We start from the raw sequence: 19,276 nt of genomic DNA on the forward strand, positions 1-19,276 counted from the left end.
GTTTTATCTCTTTTTAAATACATTTCACAAAATTGGAAGGGATTTTGATTTAAGAGCCTGAAGCAATTATGGGAATGTTGAGTTTTATATCTTTTTAATAGATTCCAAAAAAGTGGAAGGGATTTAGGAACCAGAACCTGAAGCAGTGATGGGAATGTTGAGTTTTATCAACTCAGTGATGGGAATGTTGAGTTTTATATATTTTTAATAGATTTGAGAAGATTGGAGGGGATTTAGGGACAAGCACCTGAAGCAATGATGGGAATGTTGAGTTTTACCAATTCAGTGATGGGAATGTTGAGTTTTATCAACTCAGTGATGGGAATGTTGAGTTTTATATATTTTTAATAGATTTGAGAAGATTGGAGGGGTTTTAGGAACAGGCACCTGAAGCAGTGATGGGGATTGGAGGCTGGAACAGGTCAGGAAGGGAAAGTCCTCTCTGCAGACTCAGCACAAAGGGGTTTAAGTGTTGAAGATTTGCTCAGCTTGCTGAATTTCATCACATTTTGTGTGGGACTTGAGAGTCCAGTTCTGCTTTGGGCGCTCTGCTGGAATTCTGGGAAAGGCTCATCCCAAAAGGCTCATCCCAAAGGGGGCTTTTTGAAGCAGAGAGGCCTAAAAATGCCAATTCCAGAGTTTCAGCCTGAACCAGGCATGAGTGGGCATTTCTGACCCTTTTCCCATCCATTTTCCATTTCCCAGAGGAGGCAGAGCCCTCCCTGCTCCACCCCCTTGTCCCAATCCCCTGGGATTTCCCAGGGGAGCAGCAGGGCTGGGACATCTCTCCAGTCCCAGCAGCACTGACAAGGAGAGCTCAGAGATTTTTATAACTGCCATTGGCCCCTAATTAGATGTTTGATGCCAAAGTAATGATCATAAAAGGCTCTTTATTTCAAACAAACCCATGTGAATAATTCTGTAAATATTTGTCTGGGCCAGCCTTGGGTTGAGTCCTGGGAAAGCTTTTTGGATGAGGATCTTGGATGTTTCTTGTTGGCTTTTATAGGAGCATATTTCAATATTTTAGATGCTATCTTTGGGTTTGAGTCCTCCTGTGTGGAGAATGGAAGACCTGAAATGACATCTCAGCTCTTAAATGCAGCAGATATTTCCAGTGTCACCTTGTAACCAGTTTAATAGGGAATATCTGAAAGGAGGGAGGGGAAAGAACAGGCAGCTGTGACCCAGGTTTCCTAAAATCACCCCTTGGAACCCCATTGTGGCTTGCAGGCAGATGAAGCCAGGATTTGGTAGGAATATTGGTGAGGAAAGGTCCATCAGCTCTTGGATTGGTTGTGATGGATGGGTTTTGGGGTGGCTTTGAGCCTGGAAGGGGTTGGGATCCCCTGGAGGGATCCATGGAAGGGTTTGGATCCCCATGGAGAGGTTTTTATCCCCATGGAGAAGTTTGGATCCTAGTTTTGGGGGTTTGGATCCCTGTTTTGGGGGCTTTTATCCCCATGGAGGGTTTGGATCCCATGGAGAAGTTTGGATCCCTCTTTTTGGGTTTTTTTGTCCCCATGGAGAAGTTTGGATCCCAGTTTTGGGGGTTTGGATCCCTGTTTTGGGGGCTTTTATCCCCATGGGGGGGTTTGGATCCCATGGAGAGTTTTGGATCCCTGTTTTGGGGGTTTTTATCCCCATGGAGGGTTTGGACACCATGGAGAAGTTTGGATCCCTGTTTTGGGGGCTTTTATCCCCATGGGGGGGTTTGGATCCCATGGAGAGTTTTGGATCCCTGTTTTGGGGTTTTTTATCCCCATTGAGAAGTTTGGATCCCTGTTTTGGGGGTTTTTGTCCCCATGGAGGGATTTTTATCCCCATGGAGAAACTTGGATCTCTGTTTTGGGGGTTTGGATCCCTGTTTTGGGGGTTTTTGTCCCCATGGAGGGGGTTTTATCCCCATGGAAAAGTTTGTATCCCTATTTTGGGGGTTTGTATCCATGGAGAAGCTTGGATCTCTGTTTTGGGGGTTTGGATTCCTGTTTTGGGGGTTTTTTATCCCCATGGAGAAGTTTGGATCCCTGTTTGGGGTTTGTTTCCCCTGAAGAGGTTTCTATCCCTACGGAGAGGTCCCTATCCCACGGCAGGTGGGATGGGGAGGGAGGGGCCGGCTAATTAGCTCAGTAATTAGCTGTGATTGTTATGCAAATGCCGCTCAGTAGGGTTGCCTTTCTCCCCTAATGACCGAGGAGCAGAGATCACAAAGCTGTCAAATGCAGATGCCGCTCAGTGGGGCTGTCAGTGGGGTTGCCTTTCTCCCCTAATGACCGAGGAGCAGAGATCACAAAGCTGTCAGGGCTGGGCAGGATTTTCGTGCCCTAATCCTTCTGGATGTGCTCATTTAATGGGGGCAAACCCTTTTCCTGAATCCTGGAATTTTAATGCAAAAAAAAAAAAACAAAAAAACAAAAAAAAAAAAAACCACAAAAACAAACAAACAAAACAAACAAACAAACAAAAAACACACAAAAAAAAACCCCAAAAAAACCCCAAATTGTGCCATTTCTGAGCGAGGAAATACACCTTGTACTCGTGTTTTATTTATCATGGGAAAAGGGAAAGGCATAGGAGCTGGATGTTGTGCTTGGATGAGCCTCCGCTGCATGTTTGGGATCACCAGATTTTATATTATCATAAAAAACCTCCGCTGGCCTCCAGCAAAATAACATTCCCTGGCGATGTTCACAAGGAAATCCATCTAAACACCTAATTGGGAGCAAGACCTGCTGGATAAATGTAGATTAGAAGTGAGAAAATCACTGAGAACGAGGAACTGAAGTGGTGAATTTCTCCCTGCTCTCAAAGACATCCCTTGAGGGCATCGCAGCTCCTTGGGGACTGAGAAGAGATGAAATTCAGTTAATTCTGGGCTTTTTTTTTCCCCTCCTGCTCTTCCAGGGAAAGCAGCACCTGCGTGGTGCAGTGTGGGTTATGTAAACTCAGGAATTAATGCTCCGGAGGAAACTTTGGGAAACAAGCTTCAGGAACACTTCTCATGAAGCCAAGCAGGTATTAATTTGAAATTTGCCCGCTGGCTGTATTTTTTCAGGAGAATCAGATATGAACTAAATGCACAGAGCTGGTTGGTTTAAGCATCTGCAGGAAATAATTGGTTTTACATTTCTCTCCCCGTGTCGAAATAGTGGAGTGTAGAGTAAGGCTGGAAATAATTCAAGCTTGGGCTTTTTAAAAAAAAAAAATAATTAAATAAATCAGCCAATGAAATATTTAAAAATGAAATTACTCCTGCCTGCTCCCATTAACTTTGCAGACAACTGCAAAACCTGCAGTGCATGAAAATGAATGCCTGTATTTTTGGGAGCATCCCAGCCGAGTTCACCTGGGGTGGGGCAGTGCCCGCAGGGGGATTTGCTGCCTTTGAAGTGGTGATATGATGTGATGTGCGAGCCCGAGCTCAGCCGGGCTTTAGCGGGCTGGAAGTGATGCTCATTCTGCAGGTGCTTGTGTTAATGTGCTTAATTAAGCTTTGCGCTCAACAAAGGGCTGGGCAGGGCTCTGGGAAGGCTGGGAAAAAAAGGGATTATTCTGGTTATTTCCACCAAATTTGTCCATTTTGGCTGCTTTTCCAGGGTTTTTTTTTGGCTTAGAAAAAAAAATGCTGCTTGTCCTTCTTGTGTTCTGTGTCCTCACAGCCCAGCGTCCAGCACAATCCTGATCCCATTTCTGCAGCATCCCCCACTCCCCCTGAGCGCTGCTAGGAGATGCTGAGAGGGAACAGAACCCTTTGCCGTGGTGTTTTCCTGTGCACAAAATTCCATTTAAAAGCGGGTTTATGATCCTTTTTGATAGCCCTGAAGCGTTGAGAGATGTGCTTTAGGTTTATCCTATAAGGCTGGAGCATCCTGCTGTGCTTCCACTGGCTCAGGAGGGGGGAAAAATCCCAAATTGTTGCTCACTCTGTTCCCAAAGTGCCCTGACACCCATGGAGGCTGCTGGCTGCATATAAATCCCATATAAACCCCACAGGCATGGGCTGGGGTTTCCTGGGTGGAGGACACCACACTGAGTGTGTGGGATGGCTCCAGCCTGGGGCAATAATTCCCATTCCAGGGACACCCTTGGGATGCAGGGAGACCATCACCCACATAAAACACCCCACAGGGCTGCAGGGGTTTGATTTTAGAGGGAAAAATCTCAGTTTAGCTGTTGATTTTTGGGTGGATTTGTTCAATTCTGGGAGGTTTTGAGGGAGGCCGCTCTTAGGCCAGGTCTCTATTCCTTCCCCTTTCCCAGAAGATCCTGCCAGCTTTGGATGCTTCCTTGCAGGAATAACTCTTCTGCACCCCATTAAAACCGGCTGCAAAGCTTCTTGTTGATTTTAATGTGCTGCAAGCTCAGGCCCTAATTAAGCCTTGCAGGGTTTTAAGTGGTTGATTATTACAAATTGCTTTGAAAACGTAGCTGCTGTCCCCGTGCCAGATTGTCTGGGAGCACTGGGACTCTTCAGAGCAAAGAGAAAAGGTTGAAATTTCCTTTTCCACCTTCAAGTGCACCTGTGTGAGAGCTGCACATTGGGAATGAACCCCATGGCAGTGGGGAGAAACTGGGAAAGGCCTCACCGTGCTCCCAGGGAAGAATTAATTCCTAATATCCCACCTAAACCTGCCCTGGGTGGGTTCTAAGCCGTTCCTCCTTGTCAAAAATCATGGAAAATGCTCCACCTGCAGAGGAGGTGCCAAGGTTTCCTTGGGACTACTTGGATGTGATTTCCATCTCTTGGAATTTCTCTTTTTCCATCTCCAGGCGCTCCCTGAGGGCTGAGGCAATCCAGGGGCCTTGCAATGATTTAAAAATGGGATTTTATGCAAAAAAACCCCAGAGCCTGAGGGTGAGGGGCACAAAACCTGCATCCTTTAGGGCTGGTTTTAAGGAGCTGCCCCTAAACCCATCTGGGGATGTGCTGAGGGCGCGAGTTTGGAGCTTTCACAGCTCCCAAAATTCATTCACCCTCAGTGGTGCAAAGGGCAAAGCTCCTGCCAGGAACCAAACTGGGGCTGGAGCCCTTCCCAAAAATGTCACAGTGACCCAGAAATTCTTGCTCCGTGTGGAGGGGGAATCTTGGAGAGCTCTGCTGGATGGGATGGGATGGATGGGATGGGAGCAGCCCCCTGGGATATGAGGAGAGCAAGGCCAGCCCCTGGAGCTGCTGATTCACCCCATTCCTCTGATCCTACTCCTAAAAATCCCCTGGGCACTGAGCACTCAGGGATGTGGCTCACAGGGTGACTCAGGCTCTGCCCTAAAAGGATTTTTTTTTTTGCTCCATGGATGGGGTTTTTCCTTCAGCAAGGAAAATTTCCTTCCTTTGTCCCCTGGACCTGCCTTAGGGGCAACGGGGGAAGCCAGGGAGAATCCCACAGATCCCTGCTGGGATGTGGAGCTGCCCTGGGGCAGGGAAAGAGAAATTCTGTGCCTTGCACCCCCCCAAATCTGCCCTTTTAGGGACCCCCCACCCCTCTCCCTGTTCCCTGGGGGGGTTTCATTGCTTTTTTCCCCAGGATTTGTGCAATGGGGGTTGGAACAGCTCCTTGGAAATGGTGAAATCCCCAGGGTGGATGCTGCTGTCCTGCAGCAGCAGCTGTCCCCAAGTGTCCCCTGGCTGTGCAGGGCCCTGTCCTGGCTCCCAGGCTGGCTGGGACAGGGATTGTCCTGGAACAGCCCTTCCTCCTCCTCCTCCTCCTCCTCTGAGCCATCCCTTCACTGCTGAGTTCTTTTTCCCTCTCCCCAGGGAGAATCCCAGATCCTCAGCTCTCAAAACAAGCAGGATTTTTGCTGTCCTTGAACAGGGCTGGGATTTCCCCTCAAACCTTGACTTTTTTTCTGATTTCTGGGCATTGTATTTGTAAGTTTTGCACGGAATTTGCAGCAGATTTTCATGATATTCCATGAAGGAAAACCTTGCTCTTTGCTCACTGTTAGCTGCAAACACCGTGGCTTTGTTACAAACCCAAATGATTGATTATTAAAAAAAAAAAAAAAAAAAAAAAAAAAAAAAAAAAAAAGGATTTCTGCTCGAAGGAACAGGGATTATTTGATTCTTTGAATTTCATGGAGTCTCTGAGCTCCTCCAGTGCCAGTTCTGGGTTTCTTTCTTTTCCTTTTGGGATTAGATGTAGGATCCTTCCAATCTGACTTTGCATAATGGTTTCCTTTGTTCCCAGTTGGGCTTTTTTAAAAGAAAAAATAAATAAATAAGGGGATGTCATGACTCACTGGTGAAATATTCTGCAATCTGGAGCAGTGTGAATTGACACAGCTCTGTGGTAGCTCTTGGGAGGAGCAGATGAGTTCTGACCCCTTCCATAGCTGCCTTTTTTTTTTAAATTCCATCTATCCTACCCCTTCCTAAGGAACACCTTTTAATACCTTCAATCCTGCAGCTCAAATTCTTCAATTCTCCTCCTTAAAATGCCTTTTCTCTTTGCCCAAATAAATAATTGTGTTTTATTGGGCTGCTGGGATGCTGAAGAATTTAAGAGACTCTGTTAAGCCCATCCAAAGGATGCTGGAGCAGCAGCAGCTGGGGCCTGATATCCTTATTTTAGGCCCTGTTTTATTTTAGCCTCTGCCACCCTGTTTTAGTCAGTTATCCCAGGGCTGCAGCCAGGTCAGCTGTGGTGAAAAGTGTTTAGATAAGGAGTCAAAATTGTTGAAATCCCAGAAGGCTGAAAAGGAGACTCCCAGCTCCATTAAAAAAAAAAAAAAAAAAAAAAAAAAAAAAAAAAAAACACGGGGGGAAAAAAATCCCAAAAAAAAAAATCACTGAGGGGAAGCAACTTCCAGTCCTCACTTGCTTTTTTGTCTGCTGGATCTGACACAGGAACTCTAGGAATAATAGAATATCCCTAAATTAGGATTTGATATATAAATACCTCTTGGTTTTGATTCCAAATCTAAGCCCAGATATTCAAGGCAGCCACTGGGGAGTGAGAAACCCAGAGCCCAGGGAAGGGGCTGTGCCCTGCCCGGGCTGGGCCCTGCAAAGGCAATAATTGAGTGTTTATTTAGGGCTAAAAATATCTTGGAAAAGGACTTTAAGGCTGGTAAAGCTGGAAGGGGAAGGGTTTCTTTGGAGCACAGTGGAGCAGCAGTCCCTGTGCCATGGGGATTCTCTGCTTCATCCTGACCTTGGGTGGGTTTTGCAGGTTGGGATTGAAGCTTTGGGGTCACCAGTGGCTCCTCCTGTCCCTCCTCATGCTCTGACCCCTCGTGGCTTGGGGTTCTGCTGGAAAACATTTCTTTCTGTTAAAAATATGGGACAGCTTCTGTGTGAGGGTGGGGAGGCCCTGGTTCAGGTTGTCCAGAGAAATTGTGGATTCCCCACCCCTGGAAGCATCCAAGGCCAGGCTGGACAGGGCTTGGAGCACCCTGGGATAGAGGAAGGTGTCCTGAAATTCTTTTCACTACTCCTGAAATGGAGGATCCCCATTGGCTTTATTTGCTGGGAGATAAATGACAATGTTCTGTTGTTGTTCACGTACAACAAAAAAAAAACATTCCAGCAAATCTGCATCCCTGGGCTGCAATCCCCAGCCTGGTGGGACTGCTGGTAAATGATGAGGAAGCTGCAGAGGGCACCTGGAATGACCTGGGAATGCTTTTTCATTCTTTCATTCTTCACCTTGTGGCCCCAAACCATGGCACACAACCCACAGCGTGACCAAGAGCTGCACCACAAAGCCCTGAAGGTTTTTTGGGATGTCCTCTGCCTGCTCCAAATCCGAATATGGAAGAAAATTCTCCCATTGCAGGCTGCCCACCCCTCCTGCAGACCCCCAAATGTCTAAGTCAGGGTGTTGAAACAACAACAGGTCAGCTGTACATGGTGAATCTGTGGCTCCTGGTGAATTTTTTCCATATTATCAAAATCTTTTGCCAGCCAGTCGTATTTGTAAGGCTTTCCTGTTTCATCTTCCCCAACAACTAAGAGCTGTATCACAAAGCCCTGAAGGTTTTTGGGATGTCCTCTGCCTGCTCCAAATCCGAATATGGAAGAAAATTCTCCCATTGCAGGCTGCCCACCCCTCCTGCAGACCCCCAAATGTCTCAGGGTGTTGAAACAACAACAGGACAGCTTTGCACAGTAAATTTGTGTCTCCAGATGAATTTTTTCCACTTTGAAGGGTGGTGGAAGGCAAAAAGTTGAAGGACGATTCCAGGAATTCCCCTGAATTTTGTCCCAGAATCCCAGCCTGGTTTGGGTTGGGAGGGACCTTCGAACTCCTCTCATTGCAAGCAGGGAACCTTCCCTAGACCAGGCTTGGCAGAGCTCAGCTTTAGAATTCCCTGGAGCCCAGACTCTGCTCAAAAGCCTGGCTTTTCCTTTTGCCCAGTGCTCCCAGTTCCCTGCACTGGGAGAACTGGGAGTGTCTGTTCCCAGCTCTGCTGAGCCTCAGGAGCTCCTCAGCTCAGTGACAACCTCAAACTCCGTGCCTTTCCTCAGGGATGGGGATTTAATTAAAGACCTTGAAAAATGAGATTTGTTTTGAGGTCTGCTGCCTGCAATTTGTAACTTTTCAGGCCCTGGGAGCACAAGGAACACATCAGTGACTTATGGCATTGCTTTGGGGGTGTTTAAGGTGTTAAAAATTATTCTTACAGGCATAAATATGGCTTAGATGAATGACTTCTGGCTGAGGCTGGGATTTGCAGCGTGCTCTGCAGGAGCTGCAGCTCCCATCTTGCACTGAATTTCCAGACAAATGTTTCCACTGGGTTCTTGGGGTTTTCTGCAGGGTGTTTTGTTGTTGGTTTGGTTTCTTTTGTTTGGGGTTGTTTGGTTTGATGTTGTTTTGTTGGTTTTTTTTTTTTTTTTTTTTTTGAGGGGAGAATAATAGTTAATTGTTTTCCTTATTTTCCCTTGGCCAGGGAAGATGGATTTAGGAAGGGGAAACCAAAAATTAGGATGGGGAAATGAAACTTTGGATTAATTATTGAGGGGAGAAAGCATTTCCCTGACCTGCAGTGGCTGAAGCAGGGCTGGTTGTGCTGAGCTCTGTGACTGACAGGTGTAATGGATTGAAATAAAATCCTTGTTTGTTATTGCACATATCCTGAAGGATCAGCAGGGTTTAAGGCATCTTTTCCTCTAAAAAATTGCCTTCAGGAACAGTCAGGGGAAGGAGGGTTGGGAACCCCCAGGCAGGGGAGTTTGGTGGGCTCAGATATTCCTAGTGGGTGTTAATAATGGCTTAAATTCTGGTTTCCTTTGGAGTTCTGGGGGGATTTTGGACCCTGGCTGAGTCCAAGAGGGGGGTTTGGCTGTGGTGGTGGTGGCAGGTGGATGTCCAGCCCAAAGCCAGGGGGTTTTTTCCAAAGAATCCTGCTTGGTTTGCTCTAATATTGAAGTGGGAGAAAGAATAAAATCTCTGCTGGGTGAGGGTAGAGTTCAAACTCAACACCAGCAGCCTCTGGTCCAGGTTTTAACAGGTGTTTAAAGAATTAGGAGTCAGATGATCACAGAAATATGGTGATTAACTGTGCTGATGGAGGAATTGGGGATTTAATTCCTCTTTTTACCACTGTTGGCTCACCATCAAGTCATTCACAGAATGCAGTGGTGAGGGTCCCATGGGCAGGGACACCTTCCAGCAGCCCAGGCTGCTCCAAGCCCTGTCCAGCCTGGCCTTGGGCACTCCCAGGGATGGGACAATCCCTTTGTTCCCCATTTCCCTGGAAATGAAGAAAACCCCAGATTTCTTGCACTAATTTTTACCCCCCTGACCCTTCCTCCAGCGCTCTGCGCTGTTGTTTCTTCTCTGGGCATTGCAGAGCACATTTAAGCCCTGCGTTAAAATGAGACGTCAAGCTCCTTTTTGGTTTTATTCCAGGGCTTTGCAGGTTTTTGGTGTGATTTTGGTCTCATCTGGGGGGTTTGTCTCTGGGTGTGCTGAGGCAGCAGGGACTGAGCTGGTGCCTTTGGGGAGCCTGTGCACCTGGAGCAGAGAATGCTGCTGTGTGTGCTGCTGCACAGGGGTGTTATTCATCACCCAGAGAGTCAAAAGGAAGCTTTGACAGAGCACCAGCTCCTTCAGCCCTCTCAGAGGGAGGCCAAGCCCAGAGCAAAGCTGTGAGAAATCCCCTGGAACTCTCTCAGTCAGGTCTCTGTCCTCCTGTGCACGGCGCCCTCGCAGCTCCTGCAGGAGATGCTGGGATTTGGCTGCAAAACCCCGAGGAAACAACTGAGCTGCCTGGCAGGGCAGCAGTGAGAGCTGCTCCTGTGTGCAGCTCATCTCTGGCACAGCAGGGCTTGAATTAATTCTCCTGCTGCTGAGATCCTGCTCAGGAATCAGTGATCAGGGGCTGTGGCTCTTCAGCTGCTCCCTGATTTCCAGGAGAGGTGGGACACTTGGAATGCAAACCTCTCTGAGCTCCTGGGACAGAAAGATGAATGCAGGGCTTGAATTAAAGCCTTTAGAGAGATTAAGATATATTAAGCCACACAGATATGAAGTAGAAGTGTAGGTTGAAGTTTTAAGTGGAGGTGTAAGTTATAACTACAAGTAAGTAGAAATGTATTTTAAGTGCCTTAAGAAACTGCATTAGGAGTTCCTTTACTTATATTTTAAGTATAATTATTTATGTTATACTTTAAATTAATAATACTTAAAATAATTTAAATTGTAATTTATATTTGTACTTGTATTTTAAGTATCTATTTTAAGTATATTTTAGGTGCCTTAAGAAACTGCATTTGCAGTTACTTCACTTGTATTTTAAGTATATATTATTTATATTATACTTTAAATTAATAATACTTAAAATAATTTAAATTGTAATTTATATTTGTACTTGTATTTTAAGTATCTATTTTAAGTATATTTTAGGTGCCTTAAGAAACTGCATTTGCAGTTACTTCACTTGTATTTTAAGTATATATTATTTATATTATACTTTAAATTAATAATACCTAAAATAATTAAAATTATAATTTCTATTCATACTTCTATTTTAAGTATATTATATTTTAAGTGTCTTAGGAAACTGCACTAGCACTTCCTTTACTTAAAAAGTAAAGACCCTAAGCCCAGTTTAAAGTTCAGTAACTTAGCTCCAGCCATCACAAAAATGAACAGAGGTGCTTTCCTCTCCTGCCTGCTTCTTTGGGCAGAACCAGACTGGTTTTCTGCTTGAATCTCTCTCTCTGACCCAGTTCCTCGTGGCTCTGGGGGCACAGAGGGTGTTCAGGAATGAGCTGCAGCATTTGGGGACAGGCCAGGTGCTTGGGTCACCTTTAGGGACAAGAAGTGCCCCAGCAGGGCATGGCTTGGGCTTGCTCAGAGGGCTCCAAACCTGTGGCTGGTGGCTCCTGGAGAGTCTCCAGCCCTTCTGGAGCTCCACCAGGTCCCTGTGAGCACTGCAGAGGCATTTGTTGGTTGGGGGCTGTGTATAAACCACAGATGGGATGGGGCTGGAACGTGCCTTGAGCTGTTTTATTTTCTAGCATCAGTTTTATTACATGGTTATGACAATGGGAAGATGCCATCAGCTCACATCTCAGGCAGCAGATCAAGAATTTAATGCTATGACTTGCTTTATAAGTTTTTTGGCTAATCACACAAAGCAAAAGCATATTGTGTGCTTATAGCAGTTCTATCCAACCACTATAAGCACGTGTACCTTTGGTTAAAACAATTCTTGCTTATTTTCAATACAATACCTGCTTGTAAGCCTTAAAACACAATGCACAGAGCTCCATTTTTAAGCTTAGAACTTCCTATTATCTCGCTAGGTAGACTTTTCTGCAGCTTAAAGAGTTATTCTAAACGAGCGTTAATACACACACCATTGTTCTATTTGTCCTTTCTTTTCTACTTCTTACATAATTCTTCTGCTGACTTATTTTATGGCTGCTGCTTAGCTTTCATTGCAGTTCTGCTGTCTCTGGAACCTGCCTTTCACAGCTTTCCCAAAACCCCCTGGTTTTATCAATTCCCACAGCACTTTTGTCCCCCCAGAGGAATCCCTGCAGAGGATGGATCCCTGTGCAGGTGTTGCTGTTCCTGCAAGCACCTCTGCCTGGCTGATGTGCACACAGAGCTCCAACCCCCCTCACCTGGCACGGGGACCCAGCTGATGTCAGGAGGCTGGAATTCACATCCTTTCCCCCTCGCCTGGGCCTTTTTCCCCCCTTCTCCTCCCTAAATAAAAGTTGGAGGCAGCTTAGGAGCTGGCTGCTCTGCAGCTCTTGGAGAACAGGATGGGACTGGAGCAGGGATGGGGTTTTATTGCATTTTGCTTGCTTGGGCTGTGGATGTGCAGATATTTTGTGTGGGATAAAACGTGGTTGAAGGCAGGGGGAAGATCCAAGTGGCAAGGACAGCTCAGACAAACGTGTCACCCATGCAGTGCCTGGTGAGGATGAGGGATGAGGAAATTTCCAGCTGTTTGCTGCTCCTTTATTATCTGCGCTGCTCCCTTGGCTTTGCCATGTGTTTGTAATCTCTCACTGAGGGCCCAAGTTTTTAGAATTGTGGAAACTTTGAAGAGCTGCCTAACAATGGACATCCATTTTCTGTGCAAACACTGGGCTGAGCTTCTTGGTAACCAAAATTTCTGGTTTTATAAAAGCTCGTGCTCCTTGTCCCACTGCTGTTTGTGCTGATGGACACGATGCAGCCAGGTGGGATGGGGTAGAGAATCAGAAAAAGTGTTAAAAATAATAATTGTGGGTTGAGATAAAGGTGGCTTAAGAGATAAAACAAGAGATTCAGAAAAAATGGGGAAAAATAATTGTGGGTTGAGATAAAGACAATTTAATAGGTAAAGCAAGAGAATTGTAAAAAGTGGGGGAAAAAATAATTGTGGGTTGAGATAAGGATAATAGGTAAAGCAAGAGAATCAGAAAAAGTGGGATTGTGGGTTGAGATAAAGGTGGTTTAATAGGTAAAGCAAGGAAAATAAAGCCAGGAGTTCTTCCCCCCATGGGCAGGCAAAGCAGGGCTTTATCACAGATAATTATTTTTTTGGGGAGGACAAACGCCATCACTTCAGGTGTACCCCTCTTTTTCCCACTTCCCAGCACGCTGGGCATGGTTCCACAGGAATCATGGAATATCCCTTGGATCTGGGGCCCCTCCCAGCTCCCTGTGCACCCCCAGGCTGATGAAAGAGCAGCAGGAAATCCTTGGAGTCTGTACAAGCCCTGCCCAGCAGCGATGAAAACCTCCCGGTGTTATCGGCCCTGTGTTCAGCCCAAATCCCAAATGCAGCCCCACATCAGCTGCTGGGGTGAGATTTAACCCTGCCCCAGCCAAAACCAGCACAGCCCAGTTTGCTCTGTGCCCTTCTGGGCTGGTTCATGTTTCTGACACCATTTGGCTCCAGCTACCGAGTCAAAATTCAGAATAATTTCATTAAGGGTTTAAATTCAGGTCTGGCTGTTTCCCTTTTGGAGCCTCCACCTCTGCTGACGTGAGCAGGAGCAGATTAGGAAGTTAATGAGATGCAGATTAGGAAATTAATGAGATGCAGATTAGGAAGTTAATGAGATGCATCACTTGCATGACTTAATTGGTGTCCCAGAGCCCTGAAGATGTGGGGGTGAAGCTGCCCTGCCTGTGCTCCTGTGGGATGTCAGGCAAGGTCTCCTCATTAATTAGAGGCTCAGGACAGAGCCCAGTGGGATGTGAGTGAGGAAAGCAGCATCTTGCTGCGTGCCTTTAGTTAAAATTCAGATTTACCCTCTTTTCTGTGAAGCACACGTGGGTTTTTTGCCATCCAGCTGCAGGTTTGGGTGCAGGAATCCTGCTGAATATCGTGGAATGATTTGGTGGGGACTGCCTGGACTCGAGCTGCCTGAGGAGGGCTTGTGCAGCACGTTTGACTCCTCACCTTGCTTCACATCCCAGAACATTCCCTGTGGGTTTTCCTGCCATCCCAGCCACTCTGTGGGATTATTCTGCAGCCTGTGTCCCTCAGGGAAGCTTGCTTAGGTGTTTGTTTCCAAATAACTTCTTGCCTCAGCTGAAGAATGGGAAGGTTTGTATTGGTGTGGTGGGAAATTCCTGATGTAAAACCTTTCCCTCAGATCAGGAATTTCCTGTCCAGTGCTTAATCTCCAGGATGTATTTGAGTGATGGATGCTGGCTGAAGACACCCAGGGAAATCCAGCTTCTGTGCAGACAGCTGAGCTGCTCCCTGCCCTCAGCCAGTGCCTCTGACCCTGTCCCTGCCCTGAAGGGACACTAACCTTGCACTGAAATCACATTTCAGCTGGGTTTAAGGTTGTGAGGATTGATTTGTGTGCTGCAAGCCTCATTTGGAGCCCAGCAGTGCCACCCCTGTTGTCTCCTAATTCTTCTTTCTCCTTTTCTCTTTGCAGCTGAACCTGCAGACCTCTTGAAGGTGTTAGACTTTCATAATTTACCTGATGGTATCACAAAAACCACGGGGTTTTGCACAAGCAGAAGATCTTCAAAAGAAGCAGATGTTGCTTACAGAGTAACAAAAGATGCTCAGCTCAGTGCCCCAACAAAGCAGCTGTATCCTGGTGAGTCCAGCTTTTGATTTGCCCCATGGAAATGTCTGATTCCTTCATTTCCCCAGTGTGTTTGCAGTGATTCTGCTCTTTCAGGGGGCTGCAGATTTCCAGCCCATCAAATAATTTCCTTTTATCCCTGTGTTTGCACGAGGTGGTGACCAGTGCCACCTCTGCTCCCTCCCAGATTGGGAAATTCCTCCTCTCTCACTCTGGCAGGGTGACAGCAGCTGGGGACAGAGGCAGAGGAGCCCAGGCTGGGGTTTGTTCTGTGCCTGGGGAGTGCCCAGCACAGTGGGATCTGCTTCTGGGGCTCTGCTGTCTCTCCTAACACAAATAATCACCAGATAAAAATAACTGAGGCCGGCCCACAGCAACAGATGTCCTGAGAAAAGTTGTTTGGAGGGATGGGAGGCTCTTCAGAGGAAGGCACAAAGCCCTTGAAGAGCGCTGCCCATTTGATTGCTGCCTGAGCTGAATTTTTTGGGCCGAGGCGTTATCACTATGTGTTTGTAAGAAGAAGTTGTGGACCCCAACCTGCCTGAGAGGCAGTCAGCACCAGAATTGTTCCTTCCCAAGCCATCCAGATGTCCCTGATAAAGGAAAGGAAAGGAAAGGAAAGGAAAGGAAAGGAAAGGAAAGGAAAGGAAAGGAAAGGAAAGGAAAGGAAAGGAAAGGAAGCTGCTTGTGCCTGATGTGGGAGGCAGAAGGGGATTTCAGCAGAGCAGGCACACACATCCTCCCTCATTGCTTGGAAGGGGATGAATGGATTGGCTAAATCAGAGCTAATGGGCTGTGCCACCATCAATGTTTTTAATTAACCCGGGCATCCCTCAGGCCCAGCCTGGCAGAGGCACAAATGAAGACTTGGAGGCTGGGCTGAGGATGTGCTCCCAACCCTCCCCTCCTGTGCTTCCCTGGTTGTTGAAGTTCTTTCCAGCCTTCATCATTATCCTGCTGTGACAATAATTGTATTTAATCCATGGTGAGCAGAAGCACAGGCTGGGTCTCACCTAAAAACTGAGCCTGATGTGATGAGGGCAACGTGGGACAGGCTGGGCTTCATTGCATGGCCAACCCTTAGCAAAGGAGCTGCTCAGTCTGGCCTAAAGCTGGGCTTAAATGTCTGCAGAAGGGCAAACCAGACCCTAAATTTGTCTTTATTGCTGTCCAGGGCAGGAAATTTCTTTCTGATGACAGACAAAGTCTTTGTGTGCCCAGCTGGACAGGCTGTGCCTTCCTGTCCCTTCATGGCATGCTCCTGAAATGACTTAAAATTTTAGGCCTGGTGTCTACAAGCTCCAAAGTGTTAAGAGGAAATGTTCCAGTTTGGAATATCCAGCTGGAGTGGATTTGAGAGCTTCCAGTAGTTTCTGTAGCCACTGTGACCAGTCTTGCCTGGTCACTTTTATGTAACAGAAACCAGCAAATGGTGGAGTAAAAACAAGGCTGGAACATTCTGGCTGATTGTTTAACAAGGGATTGGATCACAGCAGGTCTGACCTAGGGAACACAAGAACAGAGAGCTGAGCCCTGGAGAGAACTGAATCCTGGAGAAAACTGAATCCTGGTCCCTGGAAAGAGCTGAATCCTGGGAAAAACTGAATCCTGGTCCCTGGAGAGAGCTGAATCCTGGAGAGAACTGAGTCCTGGTGTCAGGAAAGAGCTCAGTGTTGAAGATTTTCTTGGTTGTCTCTTTTATACCTTATTGCTTTTATATCCTCACCCTCACTGAGTTCTTGGTTTGCATCTTCCTTGGGTGGGAGGACCTGGATGGAGTTATGGAGGAGCTTTTCCATCATTTCATCTCCTGGACAGCCACGGGGTGTTTGAAGCAGCTCAGTCCCACTTTGAAAACTTCCAGAGTCCTTGAGGATTCTCTGCTGCTTGCTCAGGAAATAGGGAAGAGCCAAGTGAAGAACTCCCAGTGTTTTCCAGCAGATCCACGGGTGTTTCCTCATCTCTTTAACAAGATGTGACTTCAGCTCCCACCCCCAGATGAGAGGGGATAAAGATAACACAGAAATTGCAGGGCAGTGTCCCAGGGGAATGTGGTTTTAGGGCTTTTGTGTCACAAGGAGGGTGGGTTGGAGCAGAGCTTTCCCTCCCTGCTCCACAGCACCCTTGGCAAACATGCTCTGCACAGAATATTTTCTGCTAATTAGAAGTTGGTACTTTTCTAAGATGTAATTTCATGGGCTTTGCATTCTGCTGCCACAGCCAGCAAAGCAAGATGTATATGCGTGTATATATATAAATATATATATACACAGAAAGCTTGTTTTTTTATGCTCAAAGGAGTGAAAAAAAAATCTGCTGAGATGCTTTTTGTCCTGGCTCCCTGAAGAAGTCCTGCTTCCCAACAAAATCTGTGCTTTTCCAGAAAGAAAAGCAAGAGAAAAAGAAGCAAGAAAGGCAAGGGTTTCAGTGGCAGCAAGCACAATGTCATTTGTGTGCTTCCATCAAATTTGCAGTTGTCATTTGCCTTCTCAGAAATCACTGTTAGAGCTTGAACAGTCACCCCTGAGAAAAACAAGTCATTGCACAGCTGAGAGTCTGAAGGAAAACACCAGAAATTGGTGACACCATTGGAAAGCAGCTTTGCTTTGAAGAGGAAAAGTGTAAAGGCTCAGGAAATGCCACTTTTCTCTTGGTGTTTGTGGCAGGAATGGGATCAGCTCTTTTCTGATTTTTTTGCTGTTTAGCAGCTCAAGCTTTCCTGCCCTTCCCAGACCAGGAGCAGGACTCTGGTTTAGGCTGTGTTTATGTCCCCCTGGATTAGGAAGAAGGTCTCAGGAGCAGGACTCTGGCTACACCTTGATTAGGAAGATCTCAGGAGCAGCTCTCTGGTTTACGCTGTGTTTAGGTTTCCCTGGATTAGGAAGGTCTCAGGAGCAGCACTCTGGTTTAGGCTGTGTTTAGGCACACCTGGATCAGGAAGAAGGTCCAAACTTGCCGTTTTGAAGACCACAAGTTTCTACAAGAGCCTTCAATCACCGTGCTCAAGCAAGAAGGTGCTCAGCCTGACTCTGGCTCATCCATTGCAGCATCCCATGGATGCAGCCATGCCCACCCTGGAGCTCTGCAGCTTCAGCAGGGTTGGGGGCTCCCCCCGTGCTGTGGGAGGTCCCATAGGGTGGGTTTGGGAGGCTTTGGCCACGGGGTGGGAGCAGGATGCCAGCCAGCCCCAGCGATGGATGCGCAGCATCTCCCAGCGTGAGCTCGTTTGAGGAGTGAATCCAAGAGGAGGACTCCATCCCCAAGCCTTTGTTGGGTGGTGTCTCCATTGTTTTGGAGGGATTTGGGTCAATTTCTCCCTGCTTGGTGTATTTATGCTGATGTATTTATCAGTATTGGTGTGTGTGGGGATGTGTTTTCATCCCTCGTTCAGCAGCCCGGGTCATTTCTGCCTCTGACAGTGCAGGCATTGTTATTTTGCCAGGACAGCAGAGCAGTAACAGAGTAATGTCAGCTATAATTCATCCATTATGATTATTTGGGTTGAGAAACTCGCATCACCATGGAGACATTTTGATAATAATGAAAAAAAAAATTAAAAGCAGCTTTTTAATGAGTTGGCAGCTTGTCCAAGTTGAAAGGTACTGTATTGTGGGTTCATAATGAAATTTTGGACATGAACTATTTTACATAAAAGGCCCAAATCTGTAGGCTGTAATTGGAGCCAGGAAGGCGTATGGTCCTGCCTCAGTCCTCCAGGAGGGTTTGTGCACAGGGGAGGGAGATAAAGCTCAGGGCATCTTGTGGGAGGCACCAAAACCAGAGCTGCTTTGGCCAAATATCTGGGGCTGAGTCCTGGGGATAAATCAGAATATAATGGCATTTAATTCCTGACTGGGAGGTCCCTCTGCTGCTTTCTGCTGCTTCCCAAATGTTATTTACCCAAGGTGAGGGGGATTAACTTGGTACAAAGTGTTTCTCCATAGGTATCCTCAGGTATCCCCCTGAAATTCTCCCTTTGCTCTGCAGCAATTCAGTTTTGATGCAGCTCCTGCCTCATTCTCTTCCCTGCTGTAGGCAGATAAATAAATTAAAAACACTTTGTTCCTAATAATTAAAGCACCTCCCAGTCAGGAGAGGAAGAGGATGAGCTCAGGGTTTCTGTGTTTGAGCTCCAACTTCGCTGTGGTGCCAAGAACTCCCCACTGCCACGTTCCTCATGCCCTCCCTGGGTGAAACCCCCCCCGAGGAAAAACCTAAAGAAGTGAAGGAAATCTATTTGAAGCTTCTGGGCACTGAGCTTGATGGTTTTTGTGGTTTATTTGGCTGCACATCTGCAGTTTAAACAGGATCCCTGTGTTCCCTGGGTGCCACCAGTGCCACACGTGTCACAAACCCCACTGTGGGGCTGCCCCGCTCTGCTCTGCCCTGCTCTGGTGGAAGATTTCTCCAGAGGTACAAAGCAATCCTCGGTTTGCTCCTGGAGGAGATTCCCTGAAGGCCCCATGCTCTGAAATGCAGCATCAGGGGGGTTGTGTGTGTAATTTGACCAAGAAATCTTTTTTATGAATGCTCCTGGTGGTTTTCAAGCTGCCCTGTTTGGGATGTGCATCCAGGATTTTCAGTTTGGGCTCATTTTTTTTTTTCAGTCTGAACAGCAGAGGAACCCAAAGATGACGGAAGAATTTGGGTTTCTGCAAGAAGGTGATGCTCAGATTGAAACTTTAAATACGTTTGCCTGGCCTTGCAGGTTGACCCTGCACTGACAGACTTTAATGGCTTTAATCCTCCAAACCTTGCAGAAATAAAGAC

At 46.7% G+C, this 19,276-nt stretch overlaps 1 protein-coding gene across 1 annotated transcript in view; it reads left to right on the forward strand.

Moving 5' to 3' along the window:
- Positions 1–19,276, forward strand: part of COL5A1 (collagen type V alpha 1 chain) — a 129,427-nt gene that overhangs the window by 14,692 nt on the left and 95,459 nt on the right. The window contains exon 2 of the mRNA XM_041406715.1: positions 14,351–14,518. Coding sequence (XP_041262649.1) covers positions 14,351–14,518 — 168 coding nt within the window. The remainder of the gene's footprint in view (positions 1–14,350; positions 14,519–19,276) is intronic.

This window comes from Onychostruthus taczanowskii, unplaced genomic scaffold, assembly GCF_017590055.1.
Source record: "Onychostruthus taczanowskii isolate IOZ18803 unplaced genomic scaffold, ASM1759005v1 scaffold25, whole genome shotgun sequence".
Lineage (NCBI taxonomy): Eukaryota > Metazoa > Chordata > Aves > Passeriformes > Passeridae > Onychostruthus > Onychostruthus taczanowskii.